We start from the raw sequence: 21,908 nt of genomic DNA, 5'->3' as shown, positions 1-21,908 counted from the left end.
AGCTTCACTTTAGTCAATTCATACTATCTGGCTTCTTTCTCTCTCTGAAGCTCTCTATCTCTTTCCTTTTATCACTTGCTAAATTCTCTGTTTGAAGTCCAATTTCAAATTTTCACATTTGTATTTCTTGCAATCTGTTCCTTTTCTTGGTTCCTCTTTTTCCCTTTGAAGTTTTTTTTTGTTTTTATTTATTTAAACATATCCTTTTCTTCAAGTATTTTCATTCTCTTTCTCTTTTTCTTCCACTTCAAGTTTCTGCCTTTCCCTATCTCTTTCTATATCAAACTGCTTCATCTACAAAAGTAGTCTTACTACCTCTAGCTGTGGCACGCTGGTTCCAGGTAGCTCCTCCTGTAATTTTAAATGCTGAGTAAGTACTTTAATCATATGAACCTTACAAAATTCTACTTTTATCTCTTCCTGCACTTCATCTGCTAGCTCTCTCGGCCGAGCCTTAGTCAAAGATTTCAAATACTCCACAGTTACATCTTCCACTCCCAGAAAAGTCTTAGCAACTGTCAAAGCCATGTTGCAGTCCAACCACTTTACAAACCCCTCAACATAAAACTCCTGAGTTCAGTACTCTCCTCCTACTTGTATCCTTTAGACTCTCAAATTCCCATTCAATCAAGGAATTTTAAATCCTGCAAAGACCCCCCAAATTTGTTACAACCACAGACAATGTTATTTGCTGAGCAATTCAGGTCCCAGAGAGAAACCTGTCTTATTGATCATAACCACTTTTCCTCCTCATTTTCAAAACAAAAAAAGCTACTGATCCCAGAAAAACCAAGTCCCTACCTATCTCCTAACTGGTTGGCTCGCTGTCAACTGTAGAGCTTTGCCATAAATTTCAGTGCTGAGTATATTATTTATAAAATGGCCGTGTCATGCAAAAAGCTATAACACTGTGGTATAGTTCATGATGCAGTATAGAAACAGCTTTGGAGTATTCTGTGGCACAGAATGGCAAGTTGTGGATTTACTCTTATTCATCCGTATGATCAGTTACCAATTTCAGTCATCCCCTAGGACCCAGCAACTCTCTATAAAGAGGGAAACTAAATGAGAAAAACTTGACTACTCTTTTGCTTTGCTGATTGTGTCCATGCATGACACGCCTTCACTTGTTCCAGCCAACTTGAATCTTCACTTTATTGCTTTCCAGAGGAGAGAAATTGTTGGCAGGCTGTTGACTGCTGTTGCCCAGTTATGACCACAAATTTCAGCCCCCTTTTTAATAGAGAACCATCTTCCTTTAGGTATTGGGATCTCTTCTCCTACTCCAACCCCCTACATGGTTTTCTCTAATGCATCACTTATAAAAACCTCTCCCTAATATTTTGATGTATAAACATTTGCTCAGTGAGGCTGACCAACTCTGCCTTGAGTGCATTGACCAGTTTGCTATTGTTTCAGATGAATCCCTCCAGAATATTGGCCTGGAAGGCAAAAGTCTCAACTTCTGCAATACACAAAATATTCCCTCCTTATGTAACAAAGTTTTAAGCTTATTTGAGTTATCAAAACATCTTGAGAAAAATAAGTAAAAGGCGAACCCTCTTCAATTACATTTCTTGAATTCTCCCTGCTCCCTCATTTTTGCTCTTGACCCTGGTTTATTAACTTGGTAACACCTTCCCTCTTTGAATCCAATTTCCAACTCCACCAACTTCTCATTTTAGAAGCTGCCAGCTCATGGCTGTGATCCCCATGATTAGATTTGCACCTCCTTTAAAGTGACAGCCAAAGAGGAGTGTCCGGCAAAAACATTAAGGACCTGTTTTGCTAATGTCAATAACAGTCATTTCTAGACTTTGACATTTCACTTAATGGGCACTTTCTCAACGTCATGCTCTGACCCATTGCAACTCCATGCCAGGGCCACTGAGTTGGAAAATTAAGCTCAAGTTAAACCATGAGGGCAATAGTGGAGAGGCTTAATTTTTCACCTACCTGTAATGGAGCTGGTCAAGGGCTGGGTATAAAAAGTGAGAACTGTTACACTCCCCAGCATCAATATTATTGATATATATAAAGATTTTCCCACTTTTATAAATTAATGCTGTTAATAGTTGAAGTGCGAATTCGACTATCCTTGCTTTCTCTAGGCAATAAAGCTTTTTCAATCTTGTATGTCAAACTTGATGAAGAATAGATTAAGCCGCAGTGAGATATTGTGACTTTTCAACAAGAAGATTCTCTTTTATCCTCTATTTTCCTATAATGGCACAGATATTGATCAACTGAAGCGAATAATGGAAGTTGTTGGAACACCCAGTACTGAATTACTGAAGAAAATATCTTCAGAACATGTAAGTGAATGTTTGATCCTCATAGTAACTGTGTTCAATAAGCAAGTTGTTTATCTCCATATATGGCCATGAGTTATTGGAGTGGAAAGTAAATCTTATGATAATATTGTGCCCTTTGCCTTTTTAGATAGGTTTTCCTCCATTTTCTCCTGATTGTTGACTATTTTGGTTCATTATAGTTCCAGGGTAATTGTGAAAACTAAGTGGTCAATGTTCACACATGATCCTTAGAAGTGTGTGTTAACAGGCTATTCAAAGACAAGAGCTATCATAACCAAGCCGTATTGATCATAAGCACTTTCAGCAGGAATATGTTCAGGAACAATCAGCCACAGGAACCCAGATGGTTATCCCTTCTCTAATCGGGGGTTGCTGCAACCAATTGTATTGCCCCAACTACTGCCATGGCTGAGATCCATCAAAGACCAGAAGTCAATGTTACGTAGGATTACTTTGGGCCAAATGGCTTGTTATAATTTAAATCAACCCCTGTTGTTTATCCTCTATTCAGCGGTTATCCTAATCCCATATGCCCACCCTATTCTCAAATTTCTTTATCCCTCCTTTTCGTCGATCGCCTGTCTAACATATTCTTACATGTTCACATGGTCTCTAGATTAATAGTGTTTTCCACAGCCTCTCACCATTCTTGCACAAGCAGCTCATGGTTTCTCTTGCATTTATTTTAATGGGCAGAAAATTTCAACATGCATTTGATTTTGCAATAAAGGTTCCCACAGTCCTTTCCGAGCTTTCATACCCATTGCTAAAGAGGAATCTGTCCATTCTATCCATGGGAACAGAGAACATGACACAATAGGACTCAGAAGTTTTTGAGTTTCGTCCTATGCAAGCTGGTTAATCACACAGCACCATTTGAACACAGTAATGGTCTGAGCTGCACTGCCTATCCAGTCAGAGGACAATCCTGAGCTTGGCATATCCAGTCAGAGGACAATCCTGAGCTTGGCATTCTTGAATGTAAAATAAGAGAAATTTGCAACTTTTTAAAATTGTCCTACAAATGATGACCTGGAAATTGAATTGGCTAGACTTCACATGATTGTGAATCTATTTAGTTTGTTGCTACTTTACTTTGCAATAATATTATATTGTATACTCTTTATTATTCATTGTATTTTCCCAATCTCAGCATTCCATAAAATACGCTGCTGATACAACCTAAAAATTACTCCTGTATCTTCCCTCTAACCTGTATAACAGTTTGAGATAAGTTTACATGTCAAATGAAGAACTGGCTTGAAAACATCTCAGTGTAAGCAATGCAAAATAATATTTTGGCATTAATTTTGGAGATTCACTTTCATTTCCAAAATTGTAAAGCAAAGGTTAAAATTTTGATTTTATATAAATTAAAATAAGATAGTCACATTGAGAGCATCAGCAGATGTTTAAGTTGGCTCCCCAATTATGTCTGAATCATGCTGGATCCTGTTCTGCAAACCTTAAGGCCATTGGTCGTGGTTAGGGAGTCAGAAGATAAACCGAAGATTGTTCTACTTACCTTTTTATTATGTTGCAGCAAAAATTGGAGATCACAGGGACAGGAGATCGGAAAAGATGGAGCTAGGACAGCAAAGGAATAGTTCAGAAAGAATAGTGTACAAATAGAAAGAGTAGTGGATAATTACAGAGAACAAATCGCGTGGCAGGAAGAAAGGAATAAAAAAAAGTGAAGCAGCAAAAAACCAAAATTGACAGCTGAAATTGTGAAAAGCAATAAGAAAATTAGTGAAAAGAGGATGAATTCAATGGAAAACATGTGAGATAATCAGTGCAAGCCAGGGAAATACATATTCATCACACAATAACAATTTATATTTGCATAGCGCCTTTAGCATAATAATACATCCCAAGGTGCTGCACAGAGGCAAAATATGATACCGAGCCACATATTAAGGCCAATAATCAGAAGGTCAAAGAGGTAGGTTTTATGGAATTTCTTAAAGGAAGAAAGAGATGTAGAGAGCTGGCAGAGAAGTTTAGAAAGGGAATTCCAGAGCTTAGGGCCTAGGCAGCTGAAGGCACAACCACCAATGGTGGACTGATTAAAATCAGGGATGTTCAAGACCAGGATTAGAGAAGGGCAGATAGCTCGGAGGATTGCAGAGCTAGTGGAAGGTACAGAGAGAGGAGGGGTCAGGCCATGGAGGAATTTGAAAGCAAGAATGAAAATTTTAAAATTGAGGGATGTTTAACTGGGGGTCAGTGTAGGTCAGTAAGCACAGAGTCAATGGTAATAGGGCTGGCAGGCAGACTTCATTAAAGACTTGCGCACTTCCTGCAAGTCATTTTACTTGTGACCTGCTTTTCTTCTTTTTTATGTTTCTGTATGATTTTGTGTATTAATTATTCTAAACACGTTGAGCCCAAGGCTTGCATAAACATTAATGATTTTGGTTTATTCTAAATCCCATTAAAATTTTATCCTGGATTTTGTTTTAAACTTTAGGGACTTTGTTTTTACATGAATTATTTATATGAGAACAACGTGATGTGGTTTCAAATTCTAAATAAATATCCAAGAAGAAAATTGATCTGCAACTTGTTAACAAATCCTTTACTTCTCAATACACTGACAATATGAATTCTAAAGTTTAGTGGCTCCTGAGAAACAAATGCTGGCATCTTGACAATTTAAAATTTCCCAAACTCAAATTCTTGTCTAAATTTCAAGATCTTCTGGTAACAAATTAATTTATTGAAGCCCGAGGAGCTAAAATTCCAGAATCCCACTTAATTGGTGAAGCAGAAACTCTGTCCCAAGTTGTGGCCTGAGGTTAGTGCATGGTTGGGTTGCTCCCTGGTAGCTACAGGGGCACTTCAATGCTTCCCATCCTAATCAGCTCTGTAAGATGGAGAAGATGGCATAGTGGTAATGTCACTGGACCAGTAATCCAGGAGCCCAGGTTAATCCGCTGCAGGACATGAGTTCAAATTCTGCCAGAGCAGCTAGTAGTGGAATTTAAATTCAATAAATAAACCTGAAATTGAAAGCTAGTTTTAGTAATGGTGACAAAAAACTATCAATTGTTGCAAAAACCCACCTGGTTCATTAATGTCCTTGAGGGAAGGAAATCTGCCATTCTTACCTGTTCTGGCTTACATGTGACTCCAGATCCACAGCAATATGGTTGCCTCTTAACTGCCCTCTGAAATGGCCAAGTGAACCACTCAGTTCATGGGCAATTAGGGATGGGAAACAAATGCTGGCCTTGCCAGTGATGCCCACATCCCATGAAAGAATAAAGGGAAAAAAGCTCATAATTCTTAACCACTGTGAACTTGCTTCTAGATAACGAAGGAAGCTTTACTAATATCTGGAAGTTTGTACCCTCTATGCTTGAATATTGTTTGCAAGCCTTGAAACCTAAATCCACAATAAGCTATAGATTGTTTATGTTGAACCTGCCCCGCCCCTGATTGCAAACACTGTATGCAATGGGTAAGCATAGATTTATTGCCCACTTATAGTCAGTCTCACCTCCCAGACCATGCATAGGTTATTAAAACATGGCCAAGGCTCACGCTACTTTCAGATCCGTTACTATTACCACCCTACCAATTATCCAGTGTAATTTTGGCTGAAAAACCATGGAATTCCGCTTGCACTGTTTCTGAGAGGAAATTAATGGCAATGATATCCAAAATACCATACACATTTTTGCCAAAACATTGTTTTGTAATAAAGAAAACCAGTGCTGGATTCTTGCTGTGGCTGGAGAGTCTCTCTGCTAACTATACGTATCGGAAAACCGTGATTCTCTATTATTAATGCAAAGCGTGGCCAGGTTTTTCTGCCAAGCATATGAACTAAGTAAATTGTCCTTTAGAGCAATGGTGCTCAAAGTTTTCTGGGCCAAGCTCCACCAATGAATTCTGATCGTTTCAAGCCTTACCCTATAAATTCCATCAGGTATATCCTATATTGGAGCTCAAAGTTTCTTCTTGACATTTTTATCTATGCTGCAGCACACCTGTCCCACAGTGAACCCAAGAGACTATTCTAAGTGCTTAGAACAACTGCCACATGGCCAGACCTATGCGACTCCCCAAACTCTATAACTTCTCTGCCTTCACTGGAAAAACTTCATTTAAGAAAAAACCTCATGCTGCTCTGTCACAATCATATATTTAAAAAAATATTCTTTACGGACCAAGAGAGCACATACCACGCAAAAATACGAGCTTGTTTAAAAAGAATCTCAACCCCTTCCTGTTTGTCACAGGCACGTGTGATTCTTGACTCAGCTCATGATGAAACATTTGCCATAGTAATAGAATCCTGGGAGACGATGAGGAGTACGGTGTTGGCCTTGCAATGGATCAGCTTAGGGCCCCTACTTATCATCAGACAATGATAGTAAATATGACCCACTTAATCAGATGTCAGATCCACATTTCTATGATCAATATGCAATATTTGGAAGTCCTGCCTGGCTTGAAGCCCAATGCAAGCATCGATCACTAGGTATAAATTGGGGTGAAGTGAGCATACCTTTGGTGCCGCTTCATCTATGTGCATTCATTCTTTGCTCCTGCTCTTCCTCTAGCTAGCACTAATACAGAGGGATTCCTAATGGGACAACCATGCTGTCCGGTTGAAATAGCATGAAAACAAAATAAACTGACATTGCCTCTAAATTAAGTGAATGATGCCAATAATGTAAAAATAAAACAATATGGTGCAGATTAAAAACTGAAAAAGGCTGCAGAACAACTTTCAATCTTCTGTGCAATCATGACAAAATCCAACTCTCTGACAACTGTTTTTGAATGTTATGATTAAGGCACAATAGAACCTTAGCCTTATCCAAATTTCATTACATTGCAATGAAACTCCCACCAGTTGCAGGCAGGAACTTGCTTGCCTGAAACCTCACCCACTGAAATTTGTTGGGCAGCATGTTATGGCAGCAGATTCAGTGTATGCAATCTCTTACTTCCACTCACCCACCTCCCTTAAGCTTGCCATTACACCCTCAGATTTGTAATGAGATTTGTTGTCCATATTGCAGATAGCAGGGCTCCTCTCATCTCTGCATTAGTCATTGGGCTTAAGCACCTTTCTAACTTGGAATTTCAGTAAATAGTCTATTAGGAACACAGCTGTCTCCCTGGGAAAGCCATGTGTGTCTTTTCTTGGAGATTAGCTTGAACAACACCAAGGAGTGAATTTTAACCTAGAGTGGGTTTCAGGCAGAGAGGATAAGAGGGAAGTACGCCCGCTGTCATAAATTTCAGACTGGTGATAATTTAACACCTGTTAACATTTGATTGGCAGGCATCCCATCCAATTGCATCTGGAATGAACAGCCTAATCACTTCTTGGCAGTAATTTCTGGTGGGCTTTCAGAGCCTTACTTAAAGCCGAAATGCATCTCTCAAAGGGAGATTGCATTCACTTTACTGACATTGCTGCCTCTTTGTGCTGCAAACAGGAAGATGAATCAGTAGCAATTGTCTCTGATGGTGACAATCATTCCTGCAACTCATCCTCCCTCCTAAACAATGAAGTTAGAATGGCATACATGATAAGCTGTGACTGCTTATTCAGGGTGAGCAAGGGAAAGATCAGAAACGAGCAATCTCCAAGCTTAGAAATCTCTTGGGAATCAAAAAAAACCACAATAGTACACAGATCCTTTTGATCCAAGTGCCAGCATCCATCTATCCCGTCCAGTGCTTCTAGCCAGCTTCTGAAACCAATGCAGAAGATTTTACTCAGCAGTTTGATGGTGAGCAGGATCACTTTAAAAAGATGTCAAGATCCTAATGACATTATGGGATGCTAATGGATGTTTATTCATGAGGCATCTGTCTGCTTCAACAGGCACATAAGCTACCTAAGAAAACTGATGACTGAAACAGCTGTGGACAGAAATTGAAATGCAATGGTGCACTGAGATGTTGAAAGCAATGTTAACTGCATGCCCAGCCTGTTCCAACCAGTAGGGTTGGGTTAAAAACTTCTCTCAACACTAGTTTCAAATTATTTCTTAGAAATTTTAAGATTTGTTTTGCTAACTGTGCAGATTCTCCAAACAGTCAAGGTGATAACAGATAGTAGCAAAATACCGTGGATGCTGGAAATCTGAAATAGAGAGAAAATGTTGGAAAAACCCAGCAGGTCTGGCAGCTCCTGTGGAGAGAGAAACAGAGTTAATGTTTTGAGTCCAAATGCCTCTTCTTCATAGCTCTGAAGAGTCATAAGGACTCGAAACATTATCTCTGTTTCTTTCTCCTGTAAAGAACCTACTTTTTATTTTCTTGGACTGTGGCTTTAAAAACTACCATGGATGCAGTTGAAAGACATGTTCACTGGAGCAAGATGAGGAATATCTACAATGTTGCTATCCTGGAACAGAGGATGCTATAAGAGAACAGGATGTTGCCGGAAAGGAGTTCAGGACTAGGGGGATCTGCCTAACAACAGCATTTTAATTGGCTCCTGACCTCATGACCAAGGTTTTGTGTGATAGCAGTGAGCAGAGAGATCCTAGCCTGCAAAAAGAACACACCTAACCCCTCTCTCTCCCATGTGTATCCCAGTAAATCTATATGGCTCTCCCATGTGTATCCCAGTAAATCTACATGGCAAGCTAGCTGGCTTTTTCTTCATATCTCTGTAACCTGCACTCTGAAAAACCCCCTGTCAAGAGGAAAAGGGGAAAAAATCACCAGTAGAGACATTGAAAAGCAAGTTTTTCAACCAATGAACCACAGACTGAAAGTGTTGGGTGACCACCTCATGTTATCAACAACAAACTGCAAGGAATTTGGAAGACATCAATTAAAATCAACCCATCTTAACCTGTACTCCGGATTGGGGCTATTAAACTGTTTTACCTTTGTGTGTTTGTGTGTGTGTGTGTGTGTGTGTGTGTTTGTGTATAGGGGTTTAAGAAGGGGTCGAATTTAAGTTGTTGAGTTAGAAGTTAGCAGTTCATATTTCTTTTGCCTCTAGTTAAAGACGCTTTGTTCAATAAACAGTTATTTATTTATTAAGTTTACAAACCTGGTGCTCGTATTCTGTTAGCCTAAGTTAAGCCGTTAGGTAGAATTGCGGCAACCTGGTGGTTTGATCAAACCTTTTACATTTGTCGCAGCTTGGGGAACAGTGTGGCTCGATATTACAGTGCACTATCCCCAGTGAGTCGTGACAGTCCACAGATGCTGCCAGAGCTGCTGAGTTTTTCCAGCATTTTCTGTCTTTAAAGTGACAACAGACTTTGATTTTAGAACAAATAGTAACAAGAACTCATATGGTTGATTATAGCTAGAGTTCCTTGTTGTGAATCATTGTACTTTGTACAATCAAGCACTGAAATATTTCCATTCCTATGCTGCCAATGAAATGCCATGTTTGAAACAGTCTTTTATAGGGGAGGCAGTATTCCAAGTTTGTGATATTTCTCATAGTAGCATTCTTCTAAAATAGGCCAGTTGGACAGGATTTACTTTAGGAAACTTTATTCTGTTAAATGACAAATGGTTAACTCTTTGCAGGCTAGAAAATACATTGAATCTTTACCGTACATGCCCCAAAGAGACTTGAAAGAGCTATTCAATGGTGACAATCCTTTAGGTAAGGCTTTTGCATTTAAACTCAATGTAAGTGTTTGGTATGGGGATAACTGTTTGTGGCCTAATGTCTCTTTCCTGTAGCAAGCACAAAATGTCATTGTGAGAATCAACAGTAATGTACTCTGCCATTGTAGTTCATCTTGCACTATTGGCCTTAGCACTTCATCCAGATTTCACAGTTGAAAATTAACCTTCATAAAATATATCAAATGCAGACTGTCATTAATTATGAAATTAAATATGTTTAGTACATAATTCCAAAAATATTTAACAGAATAAACAGTTAAGAAAAGTCTGTACAAAGAAGGTTGCAATTGAAGATATATGTTTAAGATTCAGTCCATTTTTATTTGAGTTTAATATCCCAGGAGTAAATATATATAAATATTTATAACGAAAAATGTTAATCTTTTGACAAAGCTGTGATTTAACAGTCATGCATAGCATTCAGATTCATTTGGCCATCTTTAATTTACTGTACAGCAAACTGGGATTATTAGCAAATTTTATATTATGCAAAACCTCTTCCAAGTAGAAACATTTTTCTTTGTCAATGTCTTGGTGCTGTGCAATCTGCTTCATTTACACTCCAGGATGCTTACTGCCAATGGCAGTGGCAACACAAACATTGGCAGCTGTCTGCCCCCATTAACAACTGTTGTTTATTTTATTGTGGTTGCTTTACTCCCTCTGCTGGCATGAGGGAAATCCACCTCCACATTGCCAGAAGCAGTACCCCTGCTGCTAAAGCCACGGTTGTTGGTGACATTGCTGTATCAGGATGAACAATAAAAGGTGTCGCATTTGTGCAGTGAGACCAGTGGGTAGAAATTTTTCAAGGCCTGGTTTGTGCTGGAGGGCAGCAGTAAACAGTGGGAGAGGTGGTAGAGTATGGCTGTCAGAAATAATATGGAGCTGGGAGGAACATTAATTTAAAAGAAAATGTGAACTCTTCATTTTAATGGTGGCCACTTGGTAGGCTGCAAAAACACTTGGAAAACATGAATGGAGCATGTCAGACGCCAGGTCCGTTGTCTGCTCTGCAGGAGATAATATTTCTGAGGGGTCCTCAAACAAGCATAAACCCCTCATTATTGTATGCAAGCAATCTAATATTCATTATGGTTAGCTACCTGGACACCTGAAAATCATCAGAAGACAATATAGCACTGGGACATTTTACGGATGTCTTTGAGGTGGAGGATGCAGTCCTACAAATTTAGTCATTTTTGCTTCCTTTTTCCAATTCAAAAATGAGTACAAGATTGACTAATTTAACCTCTAGAACTGTGAACCTGGTGCTTAACTATACATTATGATTGAGAAAGTTAAGAACAACAAGCTTTTTGAACCAAACAAACAATAATATGTGAACGATTTCATTGATCACAAGTGCAGAATCATGGGCTGAATGGTCCTGGGTGTTCAGATGCACATCAGGTGTTTGAGAGGGTTCACCTGGTGGTAACATTCATCGAATTTCTTGCTGGTGTTGCCACTGGTTAACACTGAAAGGATAAGATAGAGAAGTTATTTGTTTTCTAGTTGTGGGGAAGATATGCTGATATAGTTGAACGACAAAGACCAGGGGCAGGATTTTCATGGGGGTGAACATGGAGGTGGGTGGGCATGAAAATTCGTGCCACAGGTTGGACTTCCAGTTTGCCGGTACCACCTTGCAGCCAGCTCATTTTTCCACAGGCAGAGTCAGCAGCTGAAAGGTTACTTGCCTTTTAAGGCCTATTGTCAGAGGCCAACTGGATCATCAGAGAACGGTCAGGCCATCTGCCTGGAAGCAGCATTCGGTGACGGACCAGGGAAGCCAGCACTCCAGGCAGGACCTGAGGCCCTCCCAGCCTGCTTGGCCACAGCTGCACCCGCAAACTGCAGTGTGGATGGAATTCCCCCTCCACACTGGTTGCCTGGTGAGAGACCATTTTTTATGATTTTTAAAATGTGCAAAGAGGGTGCCTCAAAATGGGGGACACCTTCCACCCTCCCCCCTCACTCTTGTGAGCTGCAGGCTACAGCTCCTTCCATGCTGGAGGGGCTCCTATTGGCCCTCCAGCTTAGAGGGCCTGTCCAACATTCTTAATGGAGTGATGAGCCCACCTTCTGTCTGCTAATTGGTCAATTTGGGTAAATCATTGCCAGGCAACTGAGGGGTTGTGACCCCAACCCAAAAGGCAAAATCCTGCCCAGCCTTTAGTTGCTCTATTTCATTTCCCCCTCCAAAAATGTTTCTTCAAGACAGTGGATGCTAGATTAATTTATTTGAAGTTCTTGTATAAATTGCAATGTGACCATTATGAGGCGTAAATATAATCTAGGTGTTGTATGTAAATCTTTTATATAGTTTATCTTGGTCCCTTCCAATCATAGCTGTAGATCTGCTTCAGAAGATGCTTATACTTGACACTGATAAGAGGATAACTGCAACAGATGCTCTGACTCATCCTTACTTTGCTCAGTATCATGACCCTGATGATGAACCAGAAGCAGAACCATATGATGAGTCAATAGAGAATAAGGAACGGACAATAGAGGAGTGGAAAGGTAGACATTTCTCTCTAAATTTCAAATTACATGTACTATTTTTGTTGAATTATTCCAAGTGTTGAGCATCCTAATAACAAGCAAAAACTTCTACCATTTTAAGTGGGTACATGCGTAGATACTTGTACAGATATAGGACTCTCATCCATAATGGTCTCCATGACTGAATTACCACTTAACACACACACTGCCTTGGCTCACAATAGGTGCTTGGCAACTTTAAAGCACCTTGCATAATATCCTTGTGTTGATTAAAAAAGAAGAAAAGCTATTCAACAATTATCCTGACAGAGCCAGGAGACAGAACCAAGCAGGAGCAGTGAAGTAAGTGGGCTGGGAGTGGTCATCTTTCTTCACCACTGCAACTTTTAATGTTAGGTTTAGCAGCATTTAAAATGGTGAAATTGGCACTTAAAAGCAAAAGCACTCAGGAAAAAAAACGTGGTTTTCAATGTTCTACATATTCTGGAATTTCTGCAGCAGCAACATCCCTGATTATGCTCCAGTACAAATGTATTAGAACTCATTGCATTGCCTGGGTCTTACCATGTTGTCCTTAGAGGCCATAATACACAAGGATAATTTTAAGTCCAGGTGATGTCATTCATTGTGTCTTTGCAAGAAATGCTGTCACTCCTGCTGTAGCTCTGCTTCAGAGGTCACCTTGGGTGAAAATGATCAGAAAGGAAAATAATTTAAAATGCCTTCAGTTTGTTACTCTGCTTATCACCACGTCCACATCATGAGGTGTCCAGCAAAAAAATGACCGCAAGAATAAAAGGAAATAGTTGTAGCAGGGAGTGTGAGAAACAGATACATTATCCTAACACATAGCCCAGTGCAATTGAAAAGATGAATGGTCTAATGGGTATACCAACTGGGTTCAGAGAATGATAAAGGATGTGTGTTGCAGTCATGGTAGACTAACCAGACATTCTTTTAAATACAAAATTCTTCAGCCAATCAATTCACTTAGCTGTATTAAAAAAAATCATTGCACATGGGTGATGCTGCCTACAGAGAAAGAAGAGCACTTAAAGAAGGTGGCATCAGTTAGTTATCCCAATTTGTCCTGAGAACAGCCCCTGGAGTAAATGGGAGTGTTTTAAAAACTCCAAGAACACTGTCATCAAGTTTAAAAGTGGATCCTGCCAAATCCAAGTTTTTTTAAAATCTCAATTGGTATAAAATCCGCAATAATATTACTCTCTCTAATAGGAGGACCCCATGTTTTCATTAAACATTTTGGGACATTCACTGTAGTATCATTTTACTATGCTTTTAGGAACATGCCAGAATCCATAAATGTAAGCAACAATTTAACAACCAGTAATTATTTGTACTGTTTCTTTGTTCTAACCTTAAGTTAGAACAAAGTGCATTTTATAAATGTTCTTGTATAATAGGAGTCACTGTACTTCAAAAAGAGATTCATTGTGCAAAGCATTTGGTCTTTCTGACATGGAGGGTACTCCAATATTACTGTAATAGTTTATTATGGTGAATAGAATTATTATGGTGAATAGAAGATAAAATTCATTTTTATGTTCACAGAGCTTACATTTGAGGAGGTAAACAGCTTTGAGTTGCCACAATGTACCATGGATAACATGGAGATGGAACCTTAGGAGCAGCCTCTTTAATCCACCTGTAGTAAAAGATAAAAAGCATTTCAGCTGCCTGCTGGTATATGACTTATCACAGGGCAATGTTTTGGATATAGCTTCACCACCTCCACAGCTCATCACACAACAGGACCGATATTGTGGATATAGCCAACTTAAACCAAAAAGAACAGTTTTTTTTTAATTTTAGTTGGTTGAGCCATGTCTTTTTGCATGACTGTCTTCTGTAAACAGTTAATAAACCAATACTGTCCGGCATTCATGCCAAATATATCAATGACTTTTTATGTCTGTATCAATACCTGATGTTATGATTGCTAAAGTTGGCCAATGGCACTGACATGTCCTTTTGAGAGCACAGATTATTTTAAGGTGTCAATTAGTAATTACTATTTACTTTAGCTGTCATCGTTCACCCTGCTTACAGAAAATACATCAAGGAAAAGAACAAACCACAAGTCAGAAAAATTCCGAATAAAACTAATTTTATTGTCTTCATCTCTGTACACATTAATTTTAAGCATAAACAATATTCCGTATAAGCCTTTGCTGCTTTTGTATTTTTATCAGCAGTAGCAAAGCACATTTTAGTTGACACTTCAATGTAATTTTTGCGAAGGATCGTGGAGTGATGAAAATTGCATCAGAGAAGTGGACAGTCGGGCATCTGCTAATGGCCTGTTCTTCAGCTAGGGCTATTGGCTCTAATCCCACTGAATACCTTATTTGCAAAATTACAGCACATTGTAATGTTTGATTCTTGTTAGGTTAGCAGCTCTGTTATCTCAGCATTCGGGATCTGAAATGCTTACATTTATCAAGGAACTCCTTCTGTGCAAACAGGAAATTCCTATTATATTTGGATTCTAAGTTTACAAGAGATTGTTGCTAGGAACTCGTTACTGTGTAATATCATAGCTCGTAAGATAACTGGGGCAGGGGGAGGAATAAGTCCTCTGCATTATGTGTAAAAGAAATGCAAATTATTTACCAACAGATTGATTGATTCATTTGATACATAGCATGGAGGAATTTTCCCCTAAGTCATTGTGTTACTTACTGTATAAGCCCATGCCTGCCAAGGTGAGAAGATAAACTGTGTAAAAGTGCATTAAAAGCCACAGGACATGACACAATAAACATTGTAATGAAAAGACGGCAGTCCTAGTAGACATCTGAAAGAATTACAAAATAAAGTCCAAGTAATTTATAAATCTTAAAGCCTTCATTGATCTAAAACTGTAACAAGGCTCTGGCAAATACATATTTCTTTTCAACCACAAGAATCCTCAAATCAAAATTCACCTGTCATAGAACAAAAAAAATAGCTAAGAATTGAAACTAATTCTCTTATTGCAATTTCCTTTTAGTGTTTTTCATTCTCATTTTACAATTTTATGAATCATGCTTTAATTATGTTGTGACCAGATCACAAGGAGTCTAATGGCTCCCCTCTTTTCATCTTCCTCAACAAAGGTTTAGGTTTTTTTTTTCATGAGGTTAAACCTTTTCTGAATCCAAACATATTTACCTATTCAAACTTTGAGCAATAAGGAGCCAACCAAACAAGGTTTTCTTGAGTTAAATATACAACAAGTTTGTTAACCACTAAACCAGAAGGGAAAAAAAACACATCACACACACACACACACACACAGAGGTATCAGAAATAAAGGAAATTAGAGTCCAATAAAAAAAGTTAAATGAGTAAGTGACCTTTCATTGTCCTTGAGGTGTAGATTTTTAAACATTGCAGCCTATTTGGAATAGCTAATTTTGTGGATGCAGTCAAATGTAGAAGATGTTACAGTTTGTTGGTAAATTTCTAGTAAAATTAACTTCTGAACTGGGGAATACACTTGTTCTGAAAGAGAGAGAGAGAGAGCCCAGCTTTCAGCTTGTTTCATTAGCTGAAAACTTCTTGCAATCTCTGTGCAGTGGCTGCAGCCTGGCCTGGAGTACTTCACCCATTGTGTATTTCCAAGGAGTTTTGGGTGGGTCTGTCTGTGGCAGCCATAGTTTCAATATCCAGGACTTTGCATTTTAATGTCTCTTCCTTAGACAGTGACAAATTTCAATGGGTCTCTGAATGACAGGAAATGTCTCCTTCTTTGCACTCCCCTGAGGGTCACTTCTTTGTTTTTTCACCTTGGAAGGTGGCCTTGCATTTTTAAGTAATTCATTCTGTCATTTCAAATTGCAAAACTTCCTGTCAATTGAAAGCTTAAAAATAATATTTTCAAAATTAAAGGGGCATAGTGTAGTAATTATAGTTTTTTTTAGTGTGCAATGTACCTTTAACAATAGTCTTTGTTAGGCAAGATCACATGACCTGTAGTAAACAATAGGAGAGTAGCACAGGCTACCTCAGCAGTTAGTGTAGAGATTGAGTTGGAGTTGAAAGCCTACATGTGGTTGCTGCTGAGTATATTGTAAATAAACTTAATGTTTCCACCCAAGAAATGTCTGTGGATCAACTCTATCACCAACAGCACAACTCAGCTACCCTATAACAAACTGGTGATGAGGATAAAATAGGATTTAACAAAAGAAATCAAGTGAAAAAAAAAGCAAGATATACTTACCAGGTATGCTGTCACTTTAATTTAAAGCAAAAACGGGCCCTGATCCAAATGGCTGAGAAATCTCCCAGAGCACCCCCGACATTTAATAAAAAAAGCCAAAATCTCAAGATCCCTAAGTGAGAATCCACTAGACATTAAAAAAGAGAATCTGTATATCACTATAAATAGGCGGCAGCCCCGCAGGCTCAGTATGTTAGAGAAGTTGGCACACAGCTTGTGAGTTTTATAAAAAACTAAAAAAAAAATGCAGAATCACCAAGAACAGGGAGAAGAAATCTCTGCTGTGCTTTTCCTGAACAGGAACAAAGATTTATAAAGTTAAAAGAGAAGAATGCCAACGATCGCGGGGATCCCACCAAAACTCAAAGCTCAGGAAACACAGCACAGAAAAGTCGAGTCCTGCAGAGACAGCCTAAGTAAAAACAAGGTGACTGTTCTTAAAGTGGCAATACATTTAAAGTGACGAATACAAGAAAAATGGCTATGGACAGAAAATTAGAAGAGACCCCAGAGATAAGGCAAGAAGAGACCCCAGAGAGAGGGCAACTCTGCGGAAGGCATCGAGAGACCTCAGAGGGAGGGTGATTCTGCGGAAGGCATCAAGGGACCCCGGGGAGAGGGTGACTCTGTGAAAGGCAATGAGAGACCCCAGAGAGGGGGCGACTCTGCAGAAGGCAATGAGGGACCCCAGAGAGAGAGGGCGACTCTGTGGGCCTCAATTATTTACTATCTATATTAATGACTTGGAGGAGGGAGCAGAGTGTAATGTATCCAAATTTGCTGATAATACAAAAGTGGGTGGGAGGGCATGTTGTGATGAGAACAAAAGGAATCTGCAAGGGGATATAGATAGGTTGAGTGAGCAAAAACTTGGCAGATGGAGTTTAATGTAGGAAAGTGTGAGGTCATGCACTTTGGTAGGAAGAATCAAAAGGCTGACTATTATTTAATGGAGAGTGACTCCAAAAAAGTGCAGCACAGAGGGATCTGGGTGTTCTTGTGCATGAAACACAAAATGATAGCATGCAGGCACAGCAAGTAATTATGAGAGCAAATGGAATTTTGGCCTGTATTACTAGGGGGTTGGAGTTCAAAAATAGGGAAGTTTTGTTACGACTATACAGGGTGTCGGTGAGGCCGCACCTGGAGTACTGTGTACAGTTTTGGTCCCTGTATTTAAGAAAGGATATACTAGCATTGGAGGCAGTTCAAAATAAATTCACTGAGCTGATTCTTGGGATGAAGGGGTTGACTTATCAAGAACAGCTCAACAGGTTAGGCCTTTATTGATCAGAGTTTAGAAGAATGAGGGATGATCTTTTGAAACATGCAAGAGTCTGAGGTGGCTTGACAGGGTAGATGTTGAGAAGATGTTTCCACTAGTGGGGGCATTTCGAACTAGGGGACATAGTTACAGAATAAGGGGACACTCATTTAAAACTGAGATGCAAAGGAATTTCTTCTCTGAGGGTAGTGAATGTCTGGAATTCTCTACCCCAGAGAGTTGTGGAAGCTAGATCAGTGAAAATATTTAAAGAGCAGGTAGATAGATTTTGGAAATATTGGGGAGTTGAGGGTTATGAGGAGCTGGCACAAAAGAGGAGTTGAAGTCTGGGCAGATCAGCCATGATCTTACTGAATGGTGGGGCAGGCATGAGGGGCCCAATGGTCCTAGTTCTTTTGTTCTTATGTTCTGCTGAAGGCAAGGAGGGGCCCCAGAGAGAGGGTGACTTGAAATTAAACAGTTGAAAGAAAAAGTTGATTGGTCTTCAAGATCAAATGAAAAAGGAATGCGTAAGCATTCAGCAAAAGGAAGAAATGAAGGCCGTCTCAAACAGTAGAATGGAAGCACAGCAGAAGAAACGTGAAGAGGGCTCTGGAGAAACCCTGGTGATCAAAGAGCGCTCGGGGAAGCCCTGGGAGCTGTATAGAGCTGGATACAGCCGGGAGACAGGAGTTCTGTTCAACTCCAAGGCAGTGCTCAGGCTCAGCTGTCTAGCAAAGAGCTGAAGAATCAGCTAAAGAGGCTTTGGAAGCAAAAGTTGCAGAATTTCCCAAGAAGCAGACAGATAGTGAAATTTTGGGAGACTCAGCCACTGAGCTCAGACAAGTTGAGTTTGCATCTGAGACAAGTCAAAAAGAAGGCCAAGATTAAAGTCTGCGCTAGAAAGAAGAAGGTATGTAGAAAAAAGATACAGAAATATGAATAGGGCCTCCATCCGGGTGAGAAGAAAATGAGAGGCACCTGTGCCAAAGAATGCCTTAGAACTTAAATCATTCCTAGGGATGATCAACTATTATGGACGGTTCTTACCCAATGTGTCTACATTGCTGGCTCCCCTGCATTCTCTACTCAAAAAGAACCAACATTGGTCTTGGGAGGTGCCCCAGAAAGAAGCTTTCATAAAGGTGAAACAGTTGTTACAGTTGTCCAATTTATTAGTGTATTATGACCAGACAAAAGAATTGGTGTTGACATGTGACGCATCTCCCTACGGAGCTCATTCATCAGATGGACGACGGCACAGGACAGCCAATAAGTTACGTATCAAGAACGCACACCAAAGTGGAAAAGGGATACTCACAGATAGAGCGTGGCCAGGTAGACCCTGGGTGCAGTTACACATTGACTACGCTGGACTTTTCCTGGGAACAATGTTTCTGCTCATTGTCGATGCCTATTCAAAACGGACTTATATAAGGTGAAGTCACTAATGTCAGCCGCTACAATTGAGAAACTGCATCAGAGTTTTGCCATTCACGGACCACCAGACATAATCATTTCTGATAACAGCAAGGCATTTATGAGTGTGAGTTTCAATGGTTTGTCAACGGTATCTGGCCGAAGGGGCGGTTCAAACATTCAAGGCAGGCATGAAAAAGCTAACTGGCGATTCCTTGGCAACCAAGCTAGCACACTTTCTTTCTCATTACAGGACCACCGTTCACACAACAACAGGTGTCACGCCTGTGGAGTTATAGTTGAAATGCCATCTCAGGACGAGATTGAGTCTAATAATGTTGAATTTATAGGGGAAGATGGAAAGGAGTCAGGGAAGCCAGAAAACTAGACATAACTGGTATAGTCACAAGAGGAAATTGAGCCTGGGAGAGCAGGTATACGTGAAGAACTTCGGAGAAGGACCAAAGTGGTTACAGGGTGAAATAAGTGCAGTGACTGGACCTCTAGCTTACCACATGGAGGTGGAAGGCCGATCGTCCGTAAACATGTGGACCATTTAAGGAAGAGAGAGACAAATCACCAAGATTTGGTTCCACCGGTGATCATAACCAGGTCTGCGTTTCCTGTTGAGAATACTCAACACAAGACTGACATGTCTGATGTTCCTGTAAGAGTTGAGGATACAGAACTGCAAGTGCCCACCAAAGCACCTGGTATTCAGGCAACTCCTGAAAATGAGGTTCCTGTCAAAGAATCTGAAGTGGTAGAGCTGCGATGTTATCACATATACCAGGAAACCATCTGAAAGATTGAACTTGCAAATTCATTACCCAGTGTAAATATTATGTTGTCTTGAAAAATATGCACTAATATATAAAAATATGTAGTCACTATGGGGAAATCGGGGGTGTTATGTGGGGCAGGCGGAGGTGCCACTCGGGGACATGTGGCCTGTTTATGTGGGCAGGCCAATTAAGGCCTGTCCATCATGACACATGCCCGGAAGCGCTGTGCGCTCCCTGTGTGGACAGGGGGGGACTGCTTGAGTGGTTCCCTGAGGAGGTGCCTCAGGGAGATTTGTTTGACATGTGTAAGTTTAAATAAAGGAAGGAAAAAGCTTTTGAAACATGTCCCCTCATGTGACATTGTCACATGAGCTGGGACATGTCAAAGAATTAATGTAAAAATTTTTATTACATTTTAAAACACTTCATGAAACCTCATCCCGCCCGTGGATGAGGTTTCATGAAAAATGTGAAGGTTGGACGGGCAGCTCAGCTAATTGAGTTAATGACTATTTAAATGGCCTTAATAGGCATTTGACAGGTCAGTGGCTGCGTGCCCACTGAACTGACGATCTAAATGACGCGCGGTGACGTCGGGGGACACGCCCAACGTCACCGCATGTCATTTTACGCGTCGGCAAGCAGGCCCTGCTCTTGCTCCTGTTCACCGACCAGAGAATTCTGCCCACAGTTTTATTTAGTGTACAATGTACTTTTAAGAATAATACGTGTTAGGCAAGATCACATGATCTGTAGTAACCAATAGGAGAGCAGCACAGGCTACCTCAGCAGTGAGTGGAGAGATGGAGTTGGTGTTGAAAGCACACATGTACCTGCTGCTGAGCATACTGTAAATAAACTTAATGTTTCCACCCAAGACGTGTCTGTGGATCAACTCTATCACTAATAGCACAACTCGGCCACCCTGCAACACATAGCCTCATGACAATTAACATTTATATACAGTATGTTTTGGCAGTCTAGGGATGGGCATTTATTCCACTATTATTCTTACATTGTAAGAAGTTCCAGGGCACAGATTCATATGCAACTGTAGGACTACCTTGCACTGTTCACCTGATTTGGAGATTCAATCCTTTATAATGGAAAAAATTAATACAAAAAGGCAACAGCAGGAAGGAAAGTTTCACAGACAAGAGATATATTGGAATAAAAATAATTCTGTGGAAATTGTCAAGACATCACTCACGTTTATATTTCAATGTCAATAGAGTCTACAGGGAAAAGAGAATCACATGCAGAGACCAGAAATTATAGATAGACCCAGAAATTGAAAATACACCCAACATATTGACAGCCATTATCAATCAATCTATATATGAAAATTACTTGAAAGGCTGATATGTAGAGAAAATCTCAACACTCAAGACCTTTATGAGAAAAATCAACATTATGTTTCTTCAGCAACTTGAAAATATCACATTGTAAGTGTTTCCGATACATAGAAAGAAATGATGGTTAGAGGGAGTCTAAACAGTTAAGATAAAAGGGAAGGTGTTGCTGTATTTGTTAAAGATAGCCTAACTGCTGTAGAGAGTTGGCTGGCTTTGTTTTACAAAATAGTGTTGAAATTTTTTGAATTCAGGTGGATTTACCCAAAATTGGTCATTAACAAATTGCTTATTGGCACCTATTATAGAACTTCAGGTTAAGGTGCCATTATGATGAGACACTTTGGGCACAAATTATAAGGGATACTATATTGGGACCCTTATCTGGGCCAATGGAGT

The 21,908-nt window shown here is 39.8% G+C and overlaps 1 protein-coding gene across 1 annotated transcript in view; it reads left to right on the top strand.

Moving 5' to 3' along the window:
* mapk11 (mitogen-activated protein kinase 11) overlaps positions 1-14,602 on the top strand; it is a 51,076-nt gene extending 36,474 nt beyond the window's left edge. Inside the window, exons 9-12 of the mRNA XM_041203560.1 lie at positions 2,236-2,315; positions 9,846-9,924; positions 12,306-12,479; positions 14,034-14,602. Coding sequence (XP_041059494.1) covers positions 2,236-2,315; positions 9,846-9,924; positions 12,306-12,479; positions 14,034-14,107 — 407 coding nt within the window. The 3' untranslated portion in view covers positions 14,108-14,602. The remainder of the gene's footprint in view (positions 1-2,235; positions 2,316-9,845; positions 9,925-12,305; positions 12,480-14,033) is intronic.
* Positions 14,603-21,908: the final 7,306 nt, after the last annotated feature.

The sequence above is a fragment of the Carcharodon carcharias genome, chromosome 13, assembly GCF_017639515.1.
Source record: "Carcharodon carcharias isolate sCarCar2 chromosome 13, sCarCar2.pri, whole genome shotgun sequence".
NCBI classification, from domain to species: domain Eukaryota; kingdom Metazoa; phylum Chordata; class Chondrichthyes; order Lamniformes; family Lamnidae; genus Carcharodon; species Carcharodon carcharias.
Note: the sequence above shows the minus strand (reverse complement) of the source record. Positions and strands in the feature narration are given on the sequence as shown.